Below are 27,743 nucleotides of genomic sequence, written 5' to 3'. Positions count from 1 at the left end.
TTTTGGCTTGTACTGAAAATTTTATTTGCACAAATATCACAACAGTTACAAAATTTCTAATCAGGTTTTTTTATACCTTCAAAAATGTTTAATTTACATACTATTGTAAGATTTATGTAACATACAGAACACATTGTTCCTGATAATTTTTCAAGACTAAAATTAAACACAAATTAAAATCTCTCGTGAAACAATTTTTAACTGATTTAAAAACCACAATAGAAAAATTTCCAAATAATTTATAGAACATACGAAACCTGAAAAATAAGATAACATTTGGAAATTCTCTGCAAAAGAACTTTCATATTTTTTTGTACTATACGTGTGATGGAAACTTTTATTTCAGTCTCACCATTTGTGTTAACAATCAAATTTTACTTCAGTATTACAGAAACCAAGTGCACATCCAACTCAAAACAGAAGAAGGCAAGCATTTTTGGGAATTCAACCTCTTTCATAGGAATTTATGATGCCATACAATAACAAAAGGTAGAACATAAGTTATTTAAAATAAATTTTTTGAACAATAGAGTAAAATAATTAGTTATAAAATATTTTTAGTTACGACTCCATGCTCCTTGTTTTAATTTAATTCAACTTTGGGAGGGAGACAGCTGCCTCCCTTGTCCCCCCCACCACCCAAGCCACAATGGATCACCCTAGAAAGAAACTAAATACTTGCAATGTTGTAAGCCCTATAAATATAATTGTAAACACTTCATACAAGAAACTGTCAATTCACATCTTCAAAGATATTTCATTATGAAAATTTATACATTTATATATTTTATAATACAAGTTTACACATCTTCATATCTTTAATTGCAATAAGTTTTATAATGAAATGAAAGCTGCCCAATAAATAAGTTGATGAAATATATTTCTAAATGACTGCACATTTAAAAAGATACCCTGTCTTTCTTTAAGGTACATATGTATATATATGAGAAAATCTTTCTTGTATGTTTGCACCTTCAAAATAAAATATGCAGAACTTATTAAAAAGTACAACTACTGCCATAATTATCACAAAAATACTACTAGTACTACTACTACTACCACTACCACTACCACCACAAAAATAAATATCTTTTAAATTATTGTATATAAAGAACGTCCCATAACTCAACATTAAGTCGAGAACAATTAAACTGTTCTGAATTAAAAAACCAAAATTAAAAAAGTGCCGCAGTTAAAGGTATTTCTTAACTTTTTAAATCCCTACCCTGCACCAAATTATTAGATAATCTGACTAAAATTTTTGTGCTATGAGATCATAAATTACCCTACTATTGATAACAATTCAAAATAAAGTCAAACACAATATACTGTTGGGGGGAAAAATTCTTTGCAAGACTTGTGCAGAAACAATTTTTAATTGAATAACTTTTGACTATTTACACTGTAAAAAAATTTACTTTGCTAACTTAGCACATTATTTGCTTTGAGTAGCTATCTTTTCAAATAACTGGCAAAGTAGTTTTTTTACAGTATAACTAGTCAAATTTGGCTATTGAAAATTTTTCGCAGTATAACATTCAAGTCTTTCTAATAATTTTTAACCCTAAAAGTATAGTATGTTTGATTTCATTTTGAGTTGTCATCAAAAGTAGGCTTATTTATGATTGCATAACAAAAACTTTTAATCACAGTATCTAATAATTTGGTGCAGGGCGAGGATTAAAAAACCTTTGAAAAAATGTCTATAATGCAAAAACTATTACACTTTTGGAATTTTTTTTTTATTTGAACATTAATTTACTGGCCTAACAACTGTTCTCTGCTTGATGTTGCATCATGGAACATGCTGTATAAAATAAGTTTTTTGGTGTAATACATATATACAACTCTTATATAACACTTTAAGTATATATTTTTTGATGATTCTGACAGAAGTTATTCAACACTTCTTCATCAAACATTCAGAACTTTAAGGGGGGAAGGCTCTGTCTGGCCAGCTTAACTTGTTGAACAACTAAGTAAAATGTTTGGTGTAAAATAAGATATACAACACATGAATACACAGGCAGCCTTATACTACATCAAACATTGAAAAATGCTTATAAAAAGTTTAGTTGCATAAAAATAAAAGGCAATGGCATGATGTTAGCATTGCCGATTATGATTTGAAACTTGCATGCTCATGCAGCGCTTAGAGACAGGTCAGTGGCCAGCTGTGGTCAATCATGCACTCATGCCATTTTCTTTGTTTTATCAGTTCACTTAACACAAAGCAAAATTATTGAACTGATGTGCTGGAATCCAGTTTATTAAATATATTCACCTTACCTTTGATTGAAAGCACAATCTTTTTACAATTTTTTTCATCTCCAGAACATGATTTAATCCTTTTTGAGTTATAAATGAAGCATGGCCTGGGCGGGCAATGAGATATAGGGGGTCAAGAGTAGTCCCAGAAATGTTCAGGATGACAACTTTTTGAGATAACTTAAATCCAGATTCATGGTGGAGAAGTTTACTTTTTAATAAGTTGTGCATGCTTTATATTACCAGTTGCAAACATGTAACTTAACTAGTGTTATATTTATAAAAATAATAACAGTTGAATATTCTCTAAAACGTTCAACACAACATTTAGGGCCAGTTTCACAACGTATGTTTTTGTTTTGATTTAATTCTAATTAAATTCAGTCTTGGTTAACTACATTTTCTGTTTCTCAATGTATGATTAGCTATAACCAACAATTAATTTGTCTGTAACCAACTATTAGTTCCGGTTACTTGGCAAACAGAAACACGGTGGTCATTCTTGATAGTTTTGAGGTTTTAATGTGTACCATAAAAATCTTATTAGAATATTTGTGGGCAAGGATGGCACTGGTTCTTAACTGATTTGAAGTTATGTTACTTTATGAATTAGTTCAATTTTTAACTATAAAAACTTATTTTAAAAATTATATAAAAAAATATATATCTCATAACTTATATATTTCAGGAAAATGTAGAGATTGTACAACCATTTTAAAAGAATAAAAATATTTAGAAAACTGCAAAATTACTTGAAAAAGAGCAGCATTTAATATTACATAATTTTTTATACAGCAGAAATTTATTACCGTTTTACAAGTTGTGGTAAAATAAGATGGTTAGAAAAATCCATAGACTAATTAATTATGGCCTTTACTTAACTAAAATTGTATACTAGCCTAGGAACCAAAATCTTGGAACTATTTTCTAGGTTATGTCAGTTATCGACTAATACAACCCAACATTTTTGTTTACAGAATTTTTGTGCCTTTTTCCCTTCATCTTTCGCAGTTGAATTTTTGGAGGTAACCCACGTCAGTTTTTAATACTCACATATTTTATTTTATAATGTTATTTTATAAATGTAATGTTAAAAAATGCTAAACCTAGCTTTCTTTATAAAAATTTAAAAAAAAATTTGGTTTGTGTAAGTGCATTAGAAATATTAAAAAAAATTTAAAATATAAGTTTTTTGCTATTACTTTTGAATAAATTGGTAAAAAAGTTATAATATTCTCTAAAGTTTTCCGTAATGAATGTCCATGACTCTACGTGTACTTTTTCGATCATTTCAAGGACAGTTCAAGGTTAGGCACAAAACACTGTATGTATCGTATCCTCATGGCAGAACATATGTTATTTTAAATATTGGCAATAGGGGCCATTTTGCCATGCTTATCACACTAGTGTCTTTAACATGTGGTAAGAAAACCAATACTAATCATACATTGTCAAACCGGCCTTTCAATAACAAATATGTAAATAGAATAAGGGTGAATCAAAAAATATATGTACAGATTGACTGACTTAAATTTGTACAGTACAACAACATTATAACAAATAATTTACATGCAATATACTTCATAAACAAGTGCAACTTTCTGATGAATAACCTTTTGCAAAAATGTTATTTTGACGACTGAATTTTTTTTTATTTCTGAGAAAAATTCTGGTAGATTGTTGGCCAAACAATTTAAATTCATTGGAATACAAAAACCTTAATTCTATTTAATGGGATAGTACAGGGTAATTATAAAGTCTGTGAAACATTTCATAAAATCGGTACAGCGAAATGGAAAAGAATAACGTAACAAATTATATACTGCGTGAAAAACAACTCTCAAAGTTTTTTTGAATGTAGCCCCAAAAAGCTATTTTAAAAAACAACCGACAGAGGCGCTAGTGCATGTAGTTGCTGAAAATGGCTGCGAACCAGGCAGAGAAAGCCTTTTGTGTGCTTGAATACGCCCGTAGCGAATCGGTAGTGAGTGTCCAAAGAGCTTTCCGTGGCAAGTTTAACAAAACACCACCAGTTTACAATAGCATAATGAAGTGGTACAAGAAATTCGAGGAAGACGGCTGTTTGTGCGATGCAAAACGGTCGGGTCGGCCAGGCATGTCACAACAGACAGTGGATTGTGTACGGGACGTGATGGTGCGGAGTCCCAAGAAGTCAACTTATCGGGCTAGTGCAGAATTGAACATCCCTCAGCCAACAGTGTGGAAAATTCTTCGTAAGCGATTAAGAGTGAAGCTGTACAAATTGCAGCTTCTGCAAGCCATCAGCCACGATGACAAATTGCTCCGACTGCAGTTCTGCATTGCCATGCAGAACCGTCTTGAAGACGATGACTTTGCAAGCAAATTAATCTTCAGTGACGAAGCCACTTTTCATCTCTCAGGAAGAATCAACCGACACAACACACACATATGGGGGGCAGCGAATCCACATGCAACTCTCGAACACGTCCGAGATTCGCCAAAAGTTAACGCGTTCTGTGCATTGTCAAACAAGACAGTTTATGGCCCCTTCTTCTTCGCTGAGAGAACTGTCACTGGTATCACCTACCTCGACATGCTGCAATTGTGGCTTATGCCACAACTTGAAGCTGATAGCAGGGACTTCTATCTTCCAACAAGATGGTGCTCCACCTCATTACCACAATGTGGTACGAGATTATCTGAATGAGACGTTGCCACATCGCTGGATGTGCCGTGGGGCGGCCGCTGACCAAGTGCTACTCCCGTGGCCATCACGATCACCGGACTTGACACCTTGCGATTTTTTCTTGTGGGGATACATCAAGGATAGTGTTTATGTTCCACCTCTAACACAGAACCTTGACGAATTGAGACACCGCATTGTAGCAGCTGCTCTTACCATTACTCCTGATTTTCTGAGTCAGGTATGGGCAGAATTGGACTATCGATTAGATGCGTGTCGTGTGACGCAAGGTGGACACATAGAACATTTATAACTAGTGAAAAAAAAACTTTGAGAGTTTTTCTTTCACGTGGTATAGAATTTGTTACATAATTCTTAGCCATTTCACTGTACCAATTTTTTTAAATGTTTCACGGACTTTATAATTATCCTGTATTTGTAGAGTCATAACTTAATGTGTGACATGAATCTATAAAAAAAATGCACTTGTTTTTAGGATTGACAATAACCATTTACGCATGGAATCACATAAATATAAATAAATTTCATTCAACAGTCAAGATAAAATTAATGAATTTTAAATAATTATGATACCAGTTGGGTACAGTGTATCAAGAAAACTAGATCACCACATCACATCACAAGTAGCTCCTAAATTCTGCTGCAGTAGCTAATTAAAGCTAGCTGGTAGCATAAAAAATCAAAAACACAGTGCACACTCCAATGACAAGACCCAGAATAAGAGAGTCTCTGTGTTTACGTACATTAACTCTTTGAATAAGGCTATTAACAATCGGAAAGCGATTTGAAATGTCATTCAGTTTTGTCTGGAATCGCTTAAGAGACAATCGTTGAGACATGAGGTGCTCCCTGGTATCGACTGCAATGCTAATTTGTTCGTCAATTAGGCGGTCGGAACTGGAAAAATCATCAACTTAATCAATTTTAAAAAGTAAAACTAAAAGATAAGCAATTCACTATGCCACTCACTAATTTAGGGCCAATATTGCAATATCTGGTTTGTTTTAATTTTTAACTAGTCAATAGATCTTGGTTAGCCACATTTTTTTATTTCTCAATGTTTATTAAGATGTAACAAATTATTAATCTGCCCACAAAAAAATGACTATCTTAAACATAAGAATAGTTCTGATTACTACACCCACAACTTATTTTACTTACTTTGAACTTCTTGAAGACAAATTTACCAATTCTCAAGACAATCTGCTAATACAAGGTCAATTAATGTACCTAGTGTTGACTGGAAAAATATGCTTACATTGAATATACTACGTTCCAGTATAAAAACTTAAGCACAGGCGTTGATTAATTTAAATCAAAAATAATAATTATTAATCTTTCAATCATCTGCTGGCCTTTAGTTTTACAAATCTTCAACGTGCCATCACAAAAACACTTGATTAGTTAGTCAGAGAAGATGTACCTCCCCCAGCTATTGAAGTAAACATAAAAATGGATACTTTTAAGTTAAGAACGAAAACATCTCAACCAAATTTCTATATAATATGGTGGCTTACTCAACTACAACAGTGAATAATTACATAAAATGTTTTATCTGCAAACTACAAACATCAATTCAAGCTACCCTCATTGGTACTCAAAGGTACTTATTAAGGCATTAAAATTTAAAAAAAAAAAAAAAAATCATAAATTGTATAATGTAACATGAATTTAAATTATTATGCTTTGTTTTCACTGCCCGGGACATAAAACATTAGCTGCAAAATGTTAATAACAAAATCAAGCATAATCCCAATAAATTTGGCATTATCTGTGATGCTTTGCTAAATATTTTGCTAGTGTTTATGTACCCCAAACTAACAATCGTGACCCTTCACAATCCGATCCAATCAATGATTTTATCCCTATTTCTGATATCTCTGAGAGTCTTTTCCTTTGGGGTATAACATCCTTGAAGCCTACGATATCTACAGCCCTGATGATATTCCAAATTTTATCATAAAAGTGATGCGCTCTGCTTCTCGTCCCACTACTTCACCCTGTAAAATAGCTTAAGTCATTCCTATGCATAAGAAAGGCGGCAAATTAAATGTTTTATATTATAGGCCCATATTGCTGTTGAATGTACTTGCTAAAGTCTTTAACAAAATAACATTAAAACATCTTAAATATTACTTGAAAAATAAACTTTCTAATAATAAACATTGTTTTATATCGGGTAAAACAACTATTAATAACATAGAGTTTTAAAAATTGATGCCACTTTAAACACTGTAAGCAACTGCTTCAAAACATAATATGAGGCTTGTCCTAAACCTTATGATACAATGGCTAAATTAAATTTAATAAAAGCCTACTACAAACTGTTTACTGGTATATGTGTTTTTTCTAGGAACGACTTCCGCTTGATTCTTTAGTAAATGGTACACGTAGAAGTCTCTTCCGCAGGTTTTTAATGAAGTTCAGAGATCAAATATGGGCTAATGCACCTTTATTCATCATGAACATTTGTATTGCCTCCACAGCATTACGGGCATTACTTTCTTACATTTTGTCGATATATAACGTCCCCATAAATAATTTTTTTTTTAAATTATCACTGGCTGCTCAACCACACTCAGCTTAGCAAAGTTGAACATCAGTACAACAAAGGCGAAAAGATCAATGTCAAAGTCAGTTCCATACTGTGTGCACAGAAACATTACCTTTTGGCTTATGAGGTGTGATCAAAAAAATACTATGAATAATTTTATAATGAACAAAGTAATAAGCTTACATCGAATTTTAACTTATCTCCTTTAAAATACTCTCCTTGGCTAGCAATGCACTTATCCCAGTGTTGATTCCATGATTGGAAGCATTCCTGGAGAACTTCTTTCAGAAGGGCCTTCAGCTGCTCCATCGTGGCCCTCTCAATGTCGGGGACGGTGTCAAAACTTTTCCTTTTAGCACTGTTTTTATTTTTGAGAACAACCCAAAGTTGCATGGTGCTAAATCCGGAGAGTAAGGTAAATGTGGATAGGTAGGAACCTTTTGTCTGCCAAAAACTCATGAATCAGAAGCGAGGTGTGGCATGGTGCACGGTTGTGATAGCGAAAGCCATAGGCCAATTTTTCTGGTCTCTTTCTCCATACATTGTTTCGCAAACATTGCAGTACACCCTTATAATATTCAGTTTACAGTTGTTCCTTAGGAACAAACTCTGATCGCACTATGCCCTCATTATGAATAAAAACAATGTGCATGACGACGTTCAACTTGACTGACGTGCCTTATTAGGGCAAGGAGAGCCACTTATTTTCCATAGGGAACTTAAAATTTTTGCCTCAATTATATGCAGGCATACACCCAACTTTCATCTCTAGTTATAATTTTGGCCATGAAGTCCGGATATGCACCAAGACAATCCTTCAATTCCATAAAAACTGACACATGATTTTTCTTCTGTTTGTCAGTCAAAGTCTGGGAACAAATTCGCAATCACTCGTCTCATTTGCAAATTATTAGTTTAAAATTTTTGCACGGATCTGCATAAGATGTTCAATTTTTTGGTAAGCTCTTAAACAATTAATTGTCTATTTGAACTTTTGCCACTTTTCAAGGTCAAAGAATGTCCCGACTGTTGCCCGTTTTCAATTGCCTCATTTCCACTTTTGAATAGCTCATACCACTTGTAAATTGTCTTCAGAGTCATCACATCACCACCAGATACTGATTTCATGAGTTTCTTTGGCACTTTTTTGAAACTTAAAACAAAACTTAATGTTAACACATTGTTCATAATCAATGATGCATAACAGGCACTGTAAACACAACTTAACACTTCCGACTCTGGAAGCCGACTGCCAAGTCACAATTTGTTCAAATTTGACACTCTCAACGAAACTGGCTATCAGGCTTATTACTTCAAATAGATGTAGCATCAGCAGTTGCTGCTACAAAAATTCCTTCACTGTATTTTTTTTATCATACCTCATATGTGTGTTCCATCTTTACTTTTTGGGCAAACCTACAAAATTTAAATAATTACTACAGCAATAATTATGAGAAATTTATTTTCGACAATAGTTCATGCTCTTTTTTAAGAGTTATTTTCTAGTTTATCACAAACTACTTTGTAGAAAATGTGATTACTTACCTACGAATGTGTTCATTTTCTTTGAGGCATAAATCCAACCTTCTGTTTAGGCCTGATGAGCTCTTGTAATTACTACAGAAGAAAATACTAATTAGTATAACTATTTTTTATAACTATTAAGTATATATGTACAATAATAACTTAAGGAAAATTATGGACACACACCGTTGCATAGTATTTAAACGTTGAATAAATCAACACTAACACATATACATGTAAGAAATAGAAGCAGGCAAAGATAAGCTGTGTCACACTACAATATAATTTACATTTAAAAATCACTGCAGTGAAACTTCCCTTAGCGGACACTTTTGAATAACAGACACTGATTAAATCGCCGGCAGAATAAAATGGATTATGGGAGAAAAAACTCCCTAATAACGGACATTTAAGAAATGAACAGACACCTACTTGAGATAAACAATGGTTAAATTTTATCATTTGAGGTCACCTTATCCCTCCCACCACCATTAGCAAACTGCTACCCCACTCCTCCCGGCATGTGAAAAACCAGCGACAAGTGTCTGTTTAGTGTTTAGTATAGCAGTTTAGATTCAGTTTTGTGTTCCTCCTGTGTTATTGAAGGATTTGGCAAACTCGTATGCTCATAAATATTATAAGTGCCAACTGTTACAATGTGGCTTCCCTGCCTTCCCCCGTAAAATATAATCTCAGTTTGATGAGAGAACGATGTGAAGTTTTTTGGCTATTGCTTGGAAAGTAAGTTGAGCAGCCTTCTGCCTTTGCATTCCAGGGTATCAGCAGTCTCCCAACAGTTGTGGCCATGCCAAAGTAAACAAAGTTGTTAAAAGTGGGATACGTGATGCAGTTTAGATGCAGAATATGTAATTTATCAACTAAGCTGTTTTAAAAACTTGCACACAGAAGACAGGATAGGAGTGGCACAGCTCAGCAACAAGTCCTGAGATTTTCCAATAAAATAAAGAAAGTTAGAAAAATTAAAAACTATAATATTTGTAACAGTTTTTATCCATACCACACATTGTTTTCAAGATATAGCATGAAATTGAGACATTTCTGGAAGGTTGGCGACTGAAATTTGATCTATTTGTGAAATCATTATCACACTATTATGAGTATAATAAGAACATCTTCCACCATTGTCAACTCTTGTAGTAGCAGTACTTCACTTCCTACATCTTCACAATATATAGATGGCATAAGAAGTAGGCCTACCAAAATTCAATGCAATATTTTTTTCACTTTAAAATAATTATTAAATTTTGTCAATCTTTTAATAATGGACACTTTTCAATCTTTTTTTTTATTCACCACAGGTGTCCATTATTAGGAAGTTTCACTATGTGTACAAAAAGTTTAATTCCACTGAGATCAAGTGAACAAACTATTTTTATAATTTTGTCAGGAAAATTAATTTATTTTAAAATTTGCTTCAATTTTTTATCAGAACTTTCCTAATCATCAGTGATTCACACCCCAATTTTAAAATTATATTAATGTTAAGTGTATATTTTAGATGCTGAAACCAACAAACTTACAGATAAAATTATACAAACATCCATAGTTTACCTTGGATTTTAACCAAGAACCTAGATGAAGCAAGACCTTAACCTCAACCACAGAGATCGCTAAGCACCAATATGATTACACCTGCCCCTTGAAGTGATTCCCTAATTCATTCCAGGAAAACAGAGCGCTAATGAATTGTCCTTCCATAAAATTAGTACGCAGAGAAAACTGTGTCAGGCTGGAGGAATATATAACAACACTTCAATACACCAAGTCTCCAAGGCGTACTATTCATGGACCTAACACAGGAAAGTTTCCATAAATCAACGATGGATGCAGCAATATGTGCGCAACTTGCAGAGCCGTGGCTCCAATGTTCGTCATGAAATGTTGCAGTTACAAGCCAGGGTAATAAATAGCACAAGAAAATATTTTTGGCATCATGAAAACCTGTCATGATAAGACACATGAAGATTGCCTTTACGCACGTGAAGATTCCCTTGACGCATGTTGCTAGTTCACGGTTATTTAAAATGGCCAAAGAGGTAAAGTTAGCTAAACACTCCTCAAGATAACATCACGCAAACCGTGCACACACAAATTCTATCTATTTTTTTAAAAATAGATTTTCCTGTTATCCATTCCTCCATCCGAATGCCAGCCAGTCACGTGACTCACCAGAAACCTGCCGGGCCAATGGGCAGGCGGGAAGCAGCATGACAGTACGTTAAAAAGAAAAACAAACCAGACTGAGATTGAAGATGTGAAGCAGCAGTCGGTCAGCCCCCTCTGGTTTAAAATGTGACAAATGTAACAGCTGAGGGGGTGGGAGACACAAAGGGTCGGACCAAACAGCTTTCTGACACTGTAACAGGTTGGTTTAAAATATAAAATGGCTAAGTGAAGGAGTACACCGGAGCAATGCCATCTTTATTTTTACAGCTTCAGAATATAACAAATTAATAATGAAACTAAATTTAAGCACAGATAATCTGAAAACCAGATAATCAGAAACCAAGATAATTGACAGTTAACTGTATTTTTCTTTCATCCATCATCACTGTGTAGGAGTAATACTGCAATTGCATGGAAAACTGATAATCATCACTTTTTTTATACTTTCACCAATTTTTAGGTCAGGTCCAAAAAAATAAGTTAATTTTCTGTAACATACACAACATTAAAGAAACCAAATTGAAAAGGAATGGAACAGAATAAATTAAGGTCAACAACTACACATTCCAGGAACTGTATACACCCAACCATTCATTCAAATCTGTCCCAACCAGATGATGATAATATTTTCACTAAATTCTCTTTATTTATTTTTTCAGGTGGAGAAAACAATGGCAAAAAATAGTAGACTTATTTTACTTAAAAAGTTTTTTTAACCTGTAGAATTCACCTCCTGATAATGACTGGCACTAAACTAGAATCTCAATGCTAATATTAAACATGCTAAAAGCTGTGGACTATTAAGAACAAATAACATCAGCATTGTAAGCAAAAATATATGTGCGAGCACAAATAATACTGAACTAGGAAGGGAGAATGTATCTTCGCAGTCAAGATCTGGAAGCCAGCAACAATCAGACTATTCTATGGAATGAGGTTAGCTTAAAAATACTAAAATATAAAGCATTAGACTAGTGCAAAGATTGTAAAGCTCTCCTTTTTTTCTATCTAATTGAATTGTTTTCAAACCATTTAATGACCAAGCAAGATTGACCAAGCCATCTATATTAGCTTAGCACTTCGGAACAAAACATTATTTTTAGCATTATAATAAATGAAACTGGGACCAAAAACCAAAATTCGTGGTGTAAAAACAAACCAAACAATAAATTTCAGAAAACGCACGGCACTACCTAACAAGAAACTTACTCAATATCTTTGCGAACGCTTTTCAGCAAATCTTCTCTATCCCTCCTGGCTTGATAGTTTGCTTGCATTTTGTGGAATTCCTGCTTGTAATCCTGCAGAATCTCTCTGTGACGCTGAAGAGTATGCAGAACCGCAGAGCTAGTGTGCACCTCAGATGATGCCATTTCTTCCATGTTCTCATTTAATTCAGTCAACTGTAACACTCAACAACAAACATAAATTGAAGTATCAATAAAAACTGATAGAACATAATTTTGTAATACAGCTAAGCAATGTGAATAAGAAATTCTTTCATCAGAAACTCCTGTTATCCAGAACTATTTATGGAGAAGTAAAATAAATTTTTACTCGATCTGATACAGTTTTAAATATTTGCATAGACATATATAAAACATCTTAGTATGTTACTGTACTACCACAGTTATTAACAGTACGAAGCATGATATTTTGAAATGCTAGTCCAAGGGTTCAACCCCACAGGGAAGAAAAACATGAAAACCATGTGGTTTAAATTTTACAAACCAAGCACATTTTAACACAACATTATTTTTATATTTACAGTTTACACCATTTTTACTTTTTTGGGGTTTATGGTATAAAGACTGTTTTACAAAAGACATATATACTGCAAAACTATTTCAAACATAAGATTTTATTTTCTGTTTCATGCTTAAGGGCGCGGTTCAGTGACTAAAAATCACTACTCTAACCAATATTTATGTTTTGGCAAAAATGTCAATAAAACCATCGAAATCAACTACCCGACCACTCCGCCCGGTCAGTATAAGTGTCTGCGTAGCTGGGAACAGCGGTCATTCGAGTCAGGCTCTTCATACGGGAAGGTTGTGTTTCTCCTCTCTCCTGGCCGGCTTTAGACACGCGAAGGCAGTCTGCCTGCCCCCTCCCCCTGAATGTGCGGGTTCTACCCGCGCATGCGCAGTACAGGGCTGATAACCGCACTGTTGCCAGTTCTGCTCGACCCTTCCCATTCTTCCTTCCTCCTTCCTCCTCTCCCTCACCCTGCCGAGACCCGGCCATGCTGACAGTCCGCCGGAACAGAGACAAGCTTGGCTGGCGGCCCGCGGGAAAACACTTCACACACTCCAGAGTTCACACATTTAAAAAAAAAAAACATTACCGTGTTGTACGCAATAATTGGAGTTAAATTTGTTTAGAAATAAAACAATAATACACAGTGTTATTCACTTTTTGACGTGACGTCTAATAAATAGATGAACGCCGGATGCACGCACGAAAAAGTGTCCCGTTACACACATTGTCCCGTTACACTGTGTCCCGTTACGCTCATTGTACGCTTGCGCCACATCTATCTCTCTTCCACTCGATTGGAACAACCATAGATTTGACATTTTCAAGGCACATTAAACTTGAAACACTCCCATTCGTTTCCTACTTTTCCTATCATCGTCCTATCCTTAACAGAATAACACAGATTGGAAGAAGTTAAATAGCAAACATGTATAAAAGTTATAGTTAAAATAATCTCTTTGTTAAAGTAATAAACATATTTGAATTAATGAGTGCAAATAAAAGTAAATGTATCAATTAAATTGTAGATTTCATTTCACTCCTTCTTTGTATCCATACAGGATAGTGATAATTTAATACAAATGATTACATTTTATTCATAAAAGTATGCAATCATTTCATCAAAGTTTTGTTATGACGTCACTTTAAACTATCGCCCGTAAACAGACTTTACAGACAACCAATTTTTATGTAAAAACATTTTAATAAATTTCTACTAACATATCAATTTTGAATGCTGAAAACAAAAGTTAAAACAAGCGCAATCATACCACAATTTTTAATTCTGTCTAGGTAACCTAAATTTTGAATGCCTTATAGTTATATTTTACTTATGACTCACATACAAGAAGTCAAATAAATCAGAAACACAAGGTCACAATAAATATATAAGTAGCATTAATGTCAGATATCGTCATTATGTCACTTAGAAGTAATTAGTACAATAGTAGAATGTAAAATTAGAGGTATAACAATAATCTTGTCAGTTAAATGTTACATTTTTATTACCTACCTAAATCATTACAAATGCTGTCAAAAAAACACAAATAACACAGATATTTAATCACATAATTTGGTTTCTATTTACAAGGGAAACAGAGAAACCAACATTTACTACTACTTTATATAGGTATATATAAAATTGTCGTAATTTTTTAGTTAGGCATTGTGGAATTAGGAATTGTTATCAATTGTACTGTAGTGTTACTCAGAATTGCGTAGCAATATTTTATAATAAAAGGTGGGTATTTTAACACTTTCTAATTCTAATAGGCCTAACTAAAATATTACGACACATTTTTAATTTAGCATTTTTGATGTAGAACCGTTATTAATTAGCCTAATAACTGTTTTCGTTGAGTTCTTAAACAATCTTTATGATTACAAAGTACATGATAATTCATTGGCGACTGATGTGAGCTGCAGGAGAGGAGTTTGCCAATGCGCTGTACATTCACAACAAGCATAATTCACCGATGACCACAATGCCACAGAGGAGCCAGCGACTACCAACCAGTTACAGCCACGCTGATCAATATTTCAGTGGGCGTTGCGTCTACTGGAAATAATTGGAGTTGGAACACTGCATTTATTTACTAGTTAACACAGTAACAATGCGCTACAGAAACAATAAATTACAATAATGTTGTCAAAATAAAATTAAAATACCTTGTATATGATAGTAACTTAGTAACCTCGGTCCGGAAATGGTGTCGTCTGGTTGGCGGCGACTGTGGCAGCTAATTCAAAATGCCGCTCCGTAGATAACCTCTGCTTTCTCAACGATTAAACCCACAGATTACGATGTCAAAATAATTACACTTACTTTTCTGATAAACTTGGCGCTTTTAATTATTGTATGCACACTACTTCTGTCACTGACTTAGGCATACCTAACTTCCAGACTCTCATCTCAACGACTGTCTTCTGGGTAACTAAAGCTATATGCTGACTGCTGCCCCGTCGCTAGGGCAAGGTCAACAAGCATGAAGACGTTTATAAAAATTGAATGAAATAAATGTGGCATAATACGAAAAAAAAATGTATTTATGAAAATAAGCATGAAAAGCCACCCGAGAATAATAAAAGCATAATTATATATCACTCCTGAGAGTTACTTTTAAACAAACTGTTTAAAGAAAAGCTAAGAATCTTGTTACATAAAATATGTATATTTTTAGGAGTATATTTCTTTTGAAACATTCTGTGAACTCCTAGAAACGTCTTGAACATCTTCAAGAACTTACATTAAGTTTTATCGAATTTGATACTACTCATAGTAAGGAAGTTTTAATTTTTTTTTCAACCTCTGTTATTACAACCTCTTGCAGCATATTTCGTCTCAACAAAAAATGTGTCAGCTAAAGTATTAGACAGTGTTAAGATATTTTACAATAAATTATAATGGATTTGATAGTTTACCCCTTTAAAAAAATTAACGATTTATTGCGACTTCGGCCCTCGTTATTTCGACCCCTTGCATTATTGATAAGTGGTATCAACATTTATTTGAGATGAATGTTCGAGATAATATTTATAAATTTTTTAAATATATAATAATTAATTTGATAGAGTATATCGCACGGAAGTTATTTTTCGACCACTTTCTGTAACGGTTTGTCTTATCAATTGATTCAGAAAAATGCTATAGATAGTATCTAGAGTAGAAACAGATTTGATATTGTACCTAGTAAGAATGTTGTGAAATTTTTGTCCTTCACCCCCGACTTTCCACCCTTAGCAGCAATGGTTGGTTGTATAAAAATATTAATTCAGACAATATATTTTGATTATATTGTTGGAGATATAACCTGAACGGATTCGATAGGTATTTATTTACTTAGGGAAGTAAGATATTTTTGTCTTTCAACCCTTTTATTTTTTCTTCACTTCTTTAGGTAATGGTTGGATGTAACAAAATAATTTCTTTAAAATTGTAGACAATCTTTAGAAAAGATTTTATTATGTTTAATACATTTTTAATGTCTTTATTTTAACCCTTGATTTTCAAAACTCTTGGAGCAATAGTTATCAAAAAATTGATTCAAATAAAAGTTTTAATATTATATTAAAAATTGGATTTACTAACAACTCGAACGGATTCGAAGGTGTGCCTAAGGCCTGTTCCACAATGACACGGAAACGGAGACGAAAACGGAGTATTGTTCCGTTCCGTCCGTATTTTTCTCGTTCTACAATACACGGACCCGTAAGAAATCTTGGCCAATAAGAAAGAGCGAGCGTGACATAACTGAAAACTACGAGTATCAAGTGAACTACCTGTTAAATCGAAATGTATGGTTGTTAACTTGGTAATGTAGTAAGTTGATTTTTTTTTTTGCGTTGTGGCGGTGGTAAAGTAGTCCTTCTCCGTCTTCTCATATATAGCAGGCATATCTTTAACCATGAAAATTAAATGTTCATCAAAATTCGTCATGATGAAACCCACGTGCACAATTCAAATTTCAAAACAAATCTTGTTTTGTTGTTCACGCATAAAAAAGTAGTCGAAAATACGGAAGCCAACATTAGTCAAAACTAATATCTTAATTAACATGAACGCGCAACTGTAGCTTGACAACTGCAGTGAATAAATAACATGCTCCTATTGGTCTAACGGAGTAACGTAAATGGAAGACTTCAGCATTGCTGAGCAGGTTCGTGCGGGTCCGTCTCCGTTTGCGTGCTATTGTAGAGGCTCTGTTCCGTGAAATCCGTCTTCGTTTCCGTGTCCCGTCTCCATTTCCGTGTCATTGTGGAACGGGCCTAATAAGGGAGGTATGACTATTTTTGTCCTCCAACTGCGTTTTTTTTCCACCCCTTGCAATTATGGTTGGTCGTGTTTTACAAACGTTTTTGGTATTACTCAAACGATATACAGTTACTTCATACGGATACGATATTTATCATACCACTAAGGTAGTTGTAACAATTTTTTTTTTTTAATTTTCCCTATTTCTCTACTTTCAGTCAGATTTTGCCCAACGAACTCGACCAAGATTTTCGATTAGGCCTACTATTTTTATTTTATTTATTAGTTTGGAAGTGATTTGTACAAAATAATGGCTGTTATAGTGTTCATAAAAGTGTGTGTGTGTGTGTGTGTGTGTATATATATATAGCCTATGGTTTTAGGGTCCATGAACCATGAAACAACAAACTATGTAAACATTTCCTTGAAATTGCACGATGGTAATGTTTAGTCCTTCTTCTAAATCTACCTAAAAAGCTGCTCGCCTCTTGCAACAGTGATAGTTGTTTTCTTTTAAACATTAACCTTTTTTTTTTTAAACATGATTGTGCTTCTAAAATGTATCGTGGTTCCCTAATAGATTTTCCTTTGTTACGTTTCGATCGGCTAACTATGATAGCAAACAATTCATATAAAATCTCTGAAGTTTGGGAAGCAAATCTTACGTCCAAATAGCACCTAAGAAAGTGTTACATAAATCACTGCTTGATACGAATTCATTCTCTTCTCGGCAGCCGCGAACAGAACGGGCGATGGAACCGGGCGGCAACACTGTAGTATCGTCCGCTACCTGCTGGACCGCCGTTCCGTCAACAACACTCCCCGCGCATTCTAGTGAACGAGAACAGAACTGTGTTTACCATTGAGGCACGCGGAACACACTTTGTTTTAATTGTAGCGAAGTAAATTACCATGGTAACGAAACACACAAAATATCTAAGTAATCCGTAAAACTTGTTTTACCTCTTAGCCTACAAAATCAGCAGTATTAATACTTCTTTGCATTTAAAAGTGTCGAGTTTGTCATAACATGTATTCAGTATAATAAAGAAAATAATTATTTTCTCAATAATGCAGCACTCTGAACCAATTTTATCTGTGATAGCCTTCGCGAAAAATACTAAAGAAAAGTTATGCATTTAAAACTTTTGGATATCATGCATAAATAAAAAATTATCTATAAATAACTAAATTGTGAGACAGCAGTTTTGACTCATGCTCTAGGTACTCTTTTAAGTGCTAAAAATATTTTTATCAAATAAGTAATAGCTTATCAGTGAACTATCGCAATGAGAGAAAATTTTCAAAACACCTGAACCGCGCCCTTAAGTTTTATGCTGGAAGACTAAAGAGAGGATTAAAATGATCACATTAGTCATGCTACAAATCCAGTGTAATTGTGTTATTGTTATAAAACTTATTGTTCAATAAACTCCTACCTTTCTTGGCATAGAGTAACTATTTGTATAGTGATTTACCATGTTTCAGTTCCATTGCATAAAGTGTTCACTTTTTTCACTCTCATTATAAGTACAGTAGACTCCTGATTATCCGAGGTAATGACTGGCAAGGGGTCCACGGATAACCAAAAAACACAGTTAAAATAAAGTAAAAAAAAACTGATTCAATTTTTATTATCCCAACAATCTAGACAAATACTGTAACAGATGCCCCACAAAGTAACACCCTAATTTGTTCCAGTAAAAGAGAGCGCTAATCAAACAAGATTTAAATGTAATTCAAATGTAATTAGACATATTAGTACTGCAAATTGATTTTAAGAGGAGTAGTGTCTAAGATTAAAATGATTGCCAGCAAAAACACTTACCTGGTTGGAAAACAAATTATTTTGAAAAACATACACTCTTATGGAAAACAAACATATTTTATTAGCACTGTTTTTATTAGCGCTCTGTTTTCTTGGAATGAATTAACGTGTTACTTCGAGGGGCGGGTGTACAGATAATAATTCACTTAAACAACATGAAAATTTAACTTACCTTATCCAAAAGCTGTTGAACCTCAGCAGCAACAATTTCAAAGCTTTGCCCTTTTGATTGTGGAACAGATGTGTCGCTGAAACGTGTCAAATATATATTCTTAAGATTGGATCCCATGTTCTCATGAATGTGAGTACAACATTTTATCATTGCACCACCTTACTTATTTTAATGAGAATATAAGTTTGCCTTTTTGACAAAATGGTATGTGACTTCTTGAGGAATGGAATTTGACTTTCCTATTACATCATCTGTAAACTAACTCAAACTTTTATTTTTTTTTACTAAAATACTTTCTTTGAAGTTAAAAAAATTTGATTGGATAGTTGTAATTTTTTTTTAATTATGTGTCCTCTATAAAAAGTTTCTCTCCATATTAATTGTACAATATGGAATTAAAACTCTGTTCACAAATTATACTTCAGCATTTTTTATCAACAAACTGTAACCAGTCCAACTGTTTACAGTCATATTATTATTATTTTGATTATTATTGTAAAATTAATTGTATATTTCATGAGCCGATCTTATGTATTTAATTATTTTATTGTAAAGATAACAACCAAAGTTTAACATATATAACACATCTAATTGCCAGAGACAACACACTTTTTAACTTCAGGGTCATCTAAGCACTATTCTTTGGAAACTTTATTCATTTGCCTTAGTTCAGCACTCTTACACGCTAATATCCAAGTTTTATTTCACTATGCAGTTAATTTGGTTTCCTGATTGCCCTATAGCTCCTTGGTTACTAGGGACGAAAAATAAATAGTGAGAAGGAAGAAAAGAGAGACGCCATCGCCATCTTGCAGCGGGAAGACGTTTCTCGGGCTTGGGCGAACCAAAGCCTTGGTTGCCGCCCGAGTAATTGAATTGATATTCTGGAAAGAGGCCATTCTACTGGGGAGACTGAGGTGTACAGAATCATCCTCAGATAAAACCGGGATTCGGGAGCACTCACCCTGAAAATTAGAAAAAATTAACAATGCTTTTAGGCCAAGCTGGGACTTAAATTTTGATGATTGTTTTGCTAATTTATGTTAAGAATGTTGATATTCTTATTAAAATTCAAATATACGTTCATGTTACGTAAAGAACTAAGCTAACTTCGCTATGGAAGTCTACAGGCATAACACTTTCACAATGCTCATTAAACAGACGGACAAACTCTTTTAATATTATAGATTAACTCCAACATAGTATTAAAATGTGAATTAATTATTATTTTAAGGGAATATACATACAGTAAACACAGAGAATATATAATCATACCTGAGAGACTTGTAGCTGCTTGCAGCATCTCCAATGCCCAACTTACTGAAGGATACCAACTTTATGTCAATTTCATTTTCAAGCACTCTTGCCTGCTTCCTCAAATCTGAAAGAAAAATATTAACTTATTTCTCGTGACGGAATTCGCAGTAATAAGCCTACAACAAATCAGCTCAATAGCCTAACATTTTTATCATAACTAAGTGTTCTACATAAATGTAATTAAAATTCATTTAGTTCATTGTTTGCTGAGGAATAAATGAAAATAATGGACCATGGGTAATGTCATGGATACAGTTACAGTGGGTGCTCATTAAAAGGGCGATAAAGGGCTTCATTTAGAGCTGTTTTAGTGGTCAATGCAACGGCAAGTAGAGGTCAAACCAGTTAATGCAGATGAATGAGATTTTTACACATCATTTAGGAAAGGTATAATGACTGATCCCAGTTGTCAGAATGTGGTTAATGTTGTTATTAATAAGCAAAATTAATTAGTAAAAAGGTTTATATTTGCACAAATTTGACAACTAACAGAAAATAAAGTAATCGGAATAACAAAAACGTAAAAACTGAACGATTTACATGTAACATTCTTTTATAGTATATGATTTTTGGAAATAATTATCTTCATACAATTGCGAATTACTTGCACACGCGTAGTCACTGCACATTCATGTTTGAGCCGAAAATTTGCCTCTTCACTGTTTGGAGATAGGACACGTTTATTCCATCCCTTCAGCAAGACCCGAGGGCTGTAGATAATCCTCGCCATTAGAGTGGTCGGGTTCCGGCTGTTATCTGCGCCTTGTTGACGAATGTGTGGAAGGGGTTTAGAGGAAGGTCTGGTTTTCGATAACACATGTCTTGTCGGGTTACTCTGCATTTCTCTTGTCATTGCATTCGCGTCCACCTCATTTACATTATTCTTAGAGTATTCTTTGTACATATATATTTTAAAGTACCGTTTATTTACAAATATTAAACTGGACTGTGGATATACAATTAATAATTTTTAGTTGCTTTTAGGTTACTTGGCATACATATTATTTTCAACCAAATAATAATAGTTGTATAAAAATTAAATGAACTAAATATACCGTGGGATATTACTTTGCAAGGCATTTATGGGGGATAAGTTTTACAGATTTTGCAGTTCCAACACTATAAGCACAGCACAAAATACTAATAACTACACAAAACTTTAAAGCTGATTAGTAAACAAAATACATAAGTTACAATAGTTTACCTCGCGGTTACATACAAATTGATAATATACATGAAAATATTACAAGTTTTCAAAGCTATCATGTTGTTTCATTACGTAGCATATAAAAGTATCTCTTGTTTGTAGCCCATTTAACACTAAAATGTATTTTATATATAATGTATCACATATATAACACATGTATATTTCATGAATAGTAGTTACTAAAGTAAAAAGGTTTTTCCTTTATTACAAAATAAAATACACAATAGAAACTATTCATAACGTAATTTCTTCTTGTTTTTAGCATTCTCAGATGTAATTTCTGCAATTGGCGTACTTTCTTCAGTCTTTGTGCTTTCCTTTAACCTTTAACCTTTTTTATTTTTTCTCTCTCCAATTTGCTAGATTTTTATCTCTATTCCGTTTTCTTCGCACAGACAAATGCAATTTACCACGTACATTACCTTTTACAAAACGTGCGTTTGTTTTCGCCATTTATAAATGGACATCCATTCATATAGGTATCCCGAGCTAACACAGAGACAGCAAGGAAAACTAAATCCGACTGCCTCGCAGTGCCACCCCACCCCTTTCGGTCCTTATCGTGGGACTGAGAAGTGTCGCCTATCGCGAGGGACTCAGAGCAATATCAGTCTAACGTACAATATCAGGCGCACATGTTACGCTTCAAGCAGCTGGAATTTCTAGTAGCTATTTATCCCACTCTTAATACAGCATTATCTGGTTCTTCACACTCTGTAAACTATCACAAAAAAAGAAGCTTGGATTCAGATTTTTCAGGGGGTTTCGGGGTTTCGAAAGCCCATCAAAAACTGAATAAATAGCGTGAAAACTGAGTAATGTTTAATTGTGGGGGTGGTATTGTCAGGCCTTAATTTATGGGCCCTAAAAAAATTAAAATTTGAACTGAGTATTAGCTTTTTATGTTCTAGACTTACCCCTCTCTTTCCCACATTAGTATAGATTACCTGGCTGTCTGTAGTCTTCTGGCTTATCTACTTATCCCTCCTTACACACACACAGACACACAGAGATACACACAGTCACACACAAAGTTGGTCAGTAACAACTCTTTTTACTGATATATTTTTACACCTGAAGTGTTTTTTATTTGCGTTTATACGGTGAGATTCTACTCCCACAACAATATCTAATGAAACAAATTTTTATCTCCATTAAATATTTTATTTTTAACTGTAAGACATAGCAAAAAATAAACTTAGCATGCACATCACTAAAAATTATGTTTTACCCAGTAATAACAATGAGATTGTTACGTTGTATGTTTTGCCCGGCTAAGCACACAGAGAAACGTAACAAAACAAAGACAAACAATCAAAACAAACAATGTTCCTTAGGAATTTTTCATTACGATGGTTGCATTCTATGTTATTTGGAAATAAAAGAGTTTATTAAATTACCTTTGTTTATTTCTTTCCCAAAAAAAAAAATTGTTTTTTCTCATCGTTACATGGCCTCAGTACCTACACGATTTTACAAATGCCTTTAGTTAGAAAACTTTGTGACTTGCACAGTCTTTTGTCTTTTCTTATACCAATTTTTATGATGTCCAAATACATACCACAGCACCGTACATCTTGCCGTTGATGGTCGAGGAGTCTTGTCACTCGCCAAAAAAAAAAATATTTTAGTAATGTCCCTTGGTTAATTACATAACACAAGGTACCGTCGATCGCGGACCGTAATCCCAGGAAGTCGGGCCGATGCCGACGCCTAGGGCCTAAATTTCTAGTTAATTAGTCCGAAAAAAAATGAACTTAGGTTGAAAAAATACGGCCTGGACCCAGCCCCTAGGCGTTAAATTGTCCCTTAGTTAATTCTCATATTGTGTCGTGACTTGCCGACGACGCAACCGTCTTCGGCGACGATCGAGCAACAAGTGACATGGTCGACGAGATTACCTTCCCTTGTAAAGGTGAACACAAGGGAGGCAACCCCGTGGGCCAACTGACCAATCAGAGCACAGAATTCCAAAACATGACCATATAAGGAAATTCGTATGGGCACATCACTTGACGCCAGGGCTCGCCCTGATTGGCTGGCTAGTGGTAGCCTCCAGAGACCCTTCCAGACGGTCGCTACAGCTGTGCGTACAACGTGACGCGTAAATCCCAAACACGCATTTACAAAGTGAAAAATAACTTTCTGGCGCCAGAGTGTCGCGCCTGTCCGCTCTTCCTTCTGTACCTTCCAGACTATTCTCAAAATATTACACTAGCAATATCCAATAGAATTTAAAATTACCCAACAAATTCAAATACAATGTTCAAAATTTTGTAAACAAAGTTGAAATTCATACCATATTAGAAACTTTTGTTTAAAAATGATGTCCTGTAAAATTATAATCTATACTGCTTAAACAAAACAATTACTGAAATTAATTATCAAATATCAAAATTAATTATTATGAACTGGAGTTAACCCTCAAATTAATAATTAAGTATCTCAAGGAAATAAGTATTTTAAGGCTTTCCATGAAATTTAACCAAAGTAATTAATAACAATTCTTAACAGATCTGAACAATCCTTATCTACATATTAAATACTTATTATCTTTCATATCAAAGTTATTTTTAATCAATATTCTTATGACCCAAAAAAAATATATGTATATAACAAATCCTCATTGTGCAATGCTACAAGATGTTTTGGCATTAATGAGACACAAAAATATTCCCGACTTAGGTCAGTTTTTATTTGGAAGACATTGTTATTTTAAAAAATTATTTTATGTTTTAATAGTAAAAATACTTATTTTCTAGCAAACAGCTACTGAAAATGGGCTTCGTGCTTCTTACTGAAAAGGTAGGCGGGCGATTCCTTGTTTATGCTTTTACTTTGATGTCACAATTAGGTAGGTAGTATATATTTTATTCATAAATTTATTGGCATTTGTAAATGCCTACCAATAGCTTAAAAGCCATATCCTTCTATGATATTGTTTTATTTGGAACATGTCTACTTACTAAAATAAATTTACATAACAACTAACAAATAACCCACTGCTTCGTTCGAGCAATTTCAGAGTATTGCTAAAATCTTCCGACAAAGAAAAGTATGTGATTAAGAAAATTTTCACTAAATAAACAGACATTTTGGTAAATATGTAAAGTCGCGATATATGCGAAAAAAAAATGCTAAAAATCCGAAAATACTTTTATTCTATGCTCTTTCACTTCCTCTTTTCAAATAAACCGGCAGAGATAAGAAATTCCAAATACTTTAGGAGATATCAAATTTTTTAATTTTCATCGCAATACCTGTGTATTCATGCGGCAATTAGAGTTGTTTCTGGTTTACGAGTATCTATTATGTTTCTTATTGGACAATTTTGTCACGTGACAGTTCCGTGATTGGCCAGTATTCAAATGAACCAATACGTGATTATTTATTTATTTATGTTCCGTCGGAGGTATCACGACGTAGGTGAACGACTACATCATTTCCTTCTAATGGCAAAGGAAATGTACCAGCCTCCAACTTAGGTGGGTTTTTAACGTTTCTAATTTTAAAGTCTTATTTTTTATTTGGATATTTTTGCGCAAGTAATAAGTAACAAAAAAATTTTACGCGAGTTGTTAATGTTCATCATTTGTCCAGGTTTGTTAGGTCAGGTCAGTTACATTATAAATACTTTAAAACTAAAGAACCATTGAAATTAAATCATATTATTTTTAATGTACGCTTAGTTTGAAAGTATTCATAATGTAACTGACCTGACCTAATCGACCATTTTAGTTCCTACTGTTCATCCTTTGTCCCGGTTTGTTTGGTCAGGTCAGTTACATTATAAATATTTTAAAACTAAACAGCCATTAAAATTAATTCACAAAAATGTCTTCGGTCGAATGGTTGTACAGTTGTTGTATTGCAAAATTAAAAAATTCGATATCTCCTAAAGTATTTGGAATTTCTTATCTCCGCCGGTTGATTTGAAAAGAGGAAGGGTAAATATGTAGTTGGGCGAAAAAAATGTTAAAAATCCGAAAATACCTTTATTAGACGCTCTTCAACTTCCTCTTTTCATTAAAAGCGGTGGAGGTAAAAAATTCCAAATACTTTAGGAGATATCGAATTTTTAAATTTCATCATATGTATTTGAGCGGTATTTGCGAAAAAAAATGTTAAAAATCCGAAAATACCTTTAGTAGATGCTCTTCAACTTCCTCTTTACATTAAAAGCGGCGGAGATAAGAAATTCCAAATACTTTAGGAGATAGCGACTTTTTAAATTTCATCACAATTATATCAGTGCATTCATGTGGCATTCCGCATTGTTTCTTGTTTACGAGTATCTATTTTTTTATTGGATAATGATGTCACATGATTGATCGTGATAGGCCAGAATTCAAATGAACCAATATGTGATTATTTAGTTCATTTATTGTTTTAAAACTGTGTTTAATTACCGCCTCCAACTTAGGCGAGTTTTTAACGTTTCTAATTTTAAAGTCTTATTTTTTATTGTTGCTAAAGTATGTAATAAGTAACAAAAAAATTTTACGTGAGTTTTTACTTTTCATCCTTTGTCCCGGTTTGTTAGGTCAGGTCAGTTACATTATAAATACTTTAAAACTAAAGAACCATTGAAATAATTTCATATTATTTTTAATGTACGCTTAGTTTCAAAGTATTTATAATGTAAATGACCTGACCTAATCGACCATTTTCATTAATTAGGCATTCACAAACACACGGCAAAATAAAAAAATGGCGGCGGTCGAATGATAAACACAGGTTTTGTATGCAAAATAAGAACGGCGATATCTCCTAAAGTAATTGGAATTTCTTATCTCCGCCGCTTTTAATGATAAGAGGAAGTTGAAGAGCATCTAATAAAGGTATTTTCGGACTTTTAACATTTTTTTTTCGCAAATACCGCTCAACTATATATGATGAAATTTAAAAATTCGATATCTTCTAAAGTATATGGAATTTTTTACCTCCGCCGCTTTTAATGAAAAGAGGAAGTTGAAGAGCGTCTAATAAAGGTATTTTCGGATTTTTAACATTTTTTTTCGCAAATACCGCTCAACTACATATTTACCCAGGATCACGCCATCAGGATCATTCAATGTACTGAACTAAAACAACAAACATGAAATACAAGTATTAAAAAGTCTTAAATAAGCAATAGAAGTTATTTAAACGAATTTCATTATTAAAACAACACTTACATTAACATTCTCCCAAAAAATTTTTAAAAACCCACACAGGTAAACACAAACAATGAATGTCTGTGATTGTGTGAATACATAGGTATTGTAAAGTAAGCTGTAAACTGTTATTTTTTCACAAACCAGAATGAATTAAGAAACTTTCATTTCAGGGTTGATTTAGGAACGTCTCTAGTATATGGAAAACATACATTCCTATTTATCGCGGGTAAACAATGAAAGGCGGCGGAAGCGTAAAAGAACAGGTTTTATAATGTAAGACATAACATTTTAATTTTTTCTCTAACTAGTAGGAATTACGAAACCATCCTTTCGGAGTAAATTTAGGGAAGTGTGTAGTGTGTGGAAACAATGTTTTGCGAATTTTTTCTTTCCGTTCTAAAATGCCACGAAGTCCAATAATTACCCAGTTATTTGACTAAATGAAGACGAAATGTTTACTTTCGGCCAAAAGTTAGACTTAAATAACTTATTTTTTCGTAATTATTTTTTTCGGTCCAGTCCTTACGTAAAGTCAGAATATCGTTTTCCTGTGAATTATATTCGTTGTGTTATCGCTCTGGGTGTTTTGTAGTCTTTTCGAGTTTCGTTTTTGGGTACTGTGATATCAGCATTCACCAAACCAGCAGACAAACACATTCATTAGACACGCACACTTACAAACATTTTACATACCTTCCCAATTATTTGCAACTAAAGCATATGCCATCGTTAGACAAGTTTAAAATTAAACTAAACCTTCATATAATACACAATTGTTGTTTCGCTACAAGTTTGACAGACAAGAAAAACAAAACACAAACTTGGCCATGT

The 27,743-nt window shown here is 33.6% G+C and overlaps 1 protein-coding gene across 1 annotated transcript; it reads right to left on the bottom strand.

Annotated features, from left to right (window-relative positions):
- LOC134529663 (Golgi SNAP receptor complex member 1) lies at nucleotides 1-27,743 on the bottom strand. Its single transcript, XM_063363985.1, has 6 exons — nucleotides 27,606-27,743; nucleotides 20,505-20,610; nucleotides 19,230-19,305; nucleotides 12,429-12,622; nucleotides 9,054-9,125; nucleotides 1-5,851 (listed from the first exon to the last, which is right to left on the bottom strand). The coding sequence occupies exons 1-6, from the start codon at nucleotides 27,637-27,639 to the stop codon at nucleotides 5,614-5,616; spliced, it is 720 nt and encodes a 239-aa protein (XP_063220055.1). The 5' UTR covers nucleotides 27,640-27,743; the 3' UTR covers nucleotides 1-5,613.

The sequence above is a fragment of the Bacillus rossius genome, chromosome 2, assembly GCF_032445375.1.
Source record: "Bacillus rossius redtenbacheri isolate Brsri chromosome 2, Brsri_v3, whole genome shotgun sequence".
Taxonomy (NCBI): domain Eukaryota; kingdom Metazoa; phylum Arthropoda; class Insecta; order Phasmatodea; family Bacillidae; genus Bacillus; species Bacillus rossius.
This window is presented reverse-complemented; position numbering and strand designations above follow the sequence as displayed.

Bases quoted from the DNA above. Each gene is read 5' to 3' on its own strand.
- LOC134529663 (XM_063363985.1), bottom strand. From the start codon at position 27,639: ATGGCATATGCTTTAGTTGCAAATAATTGGGAAG. The intron at 20,611-27,605 runs GTATGTAAAATG...TTTTTCTTTCAG, and splicing joins AGTTGCAAATAATTGGGAAG to ATTTGAGGAAGCAGGCAAGA. The intron at 19,306-20,504 runs GTATGATTATAT...GACACGTTTCAG, and splicing joins AGCAGCTACAAGTCTCTCAG to CGACACATCTGTTCCACAAT.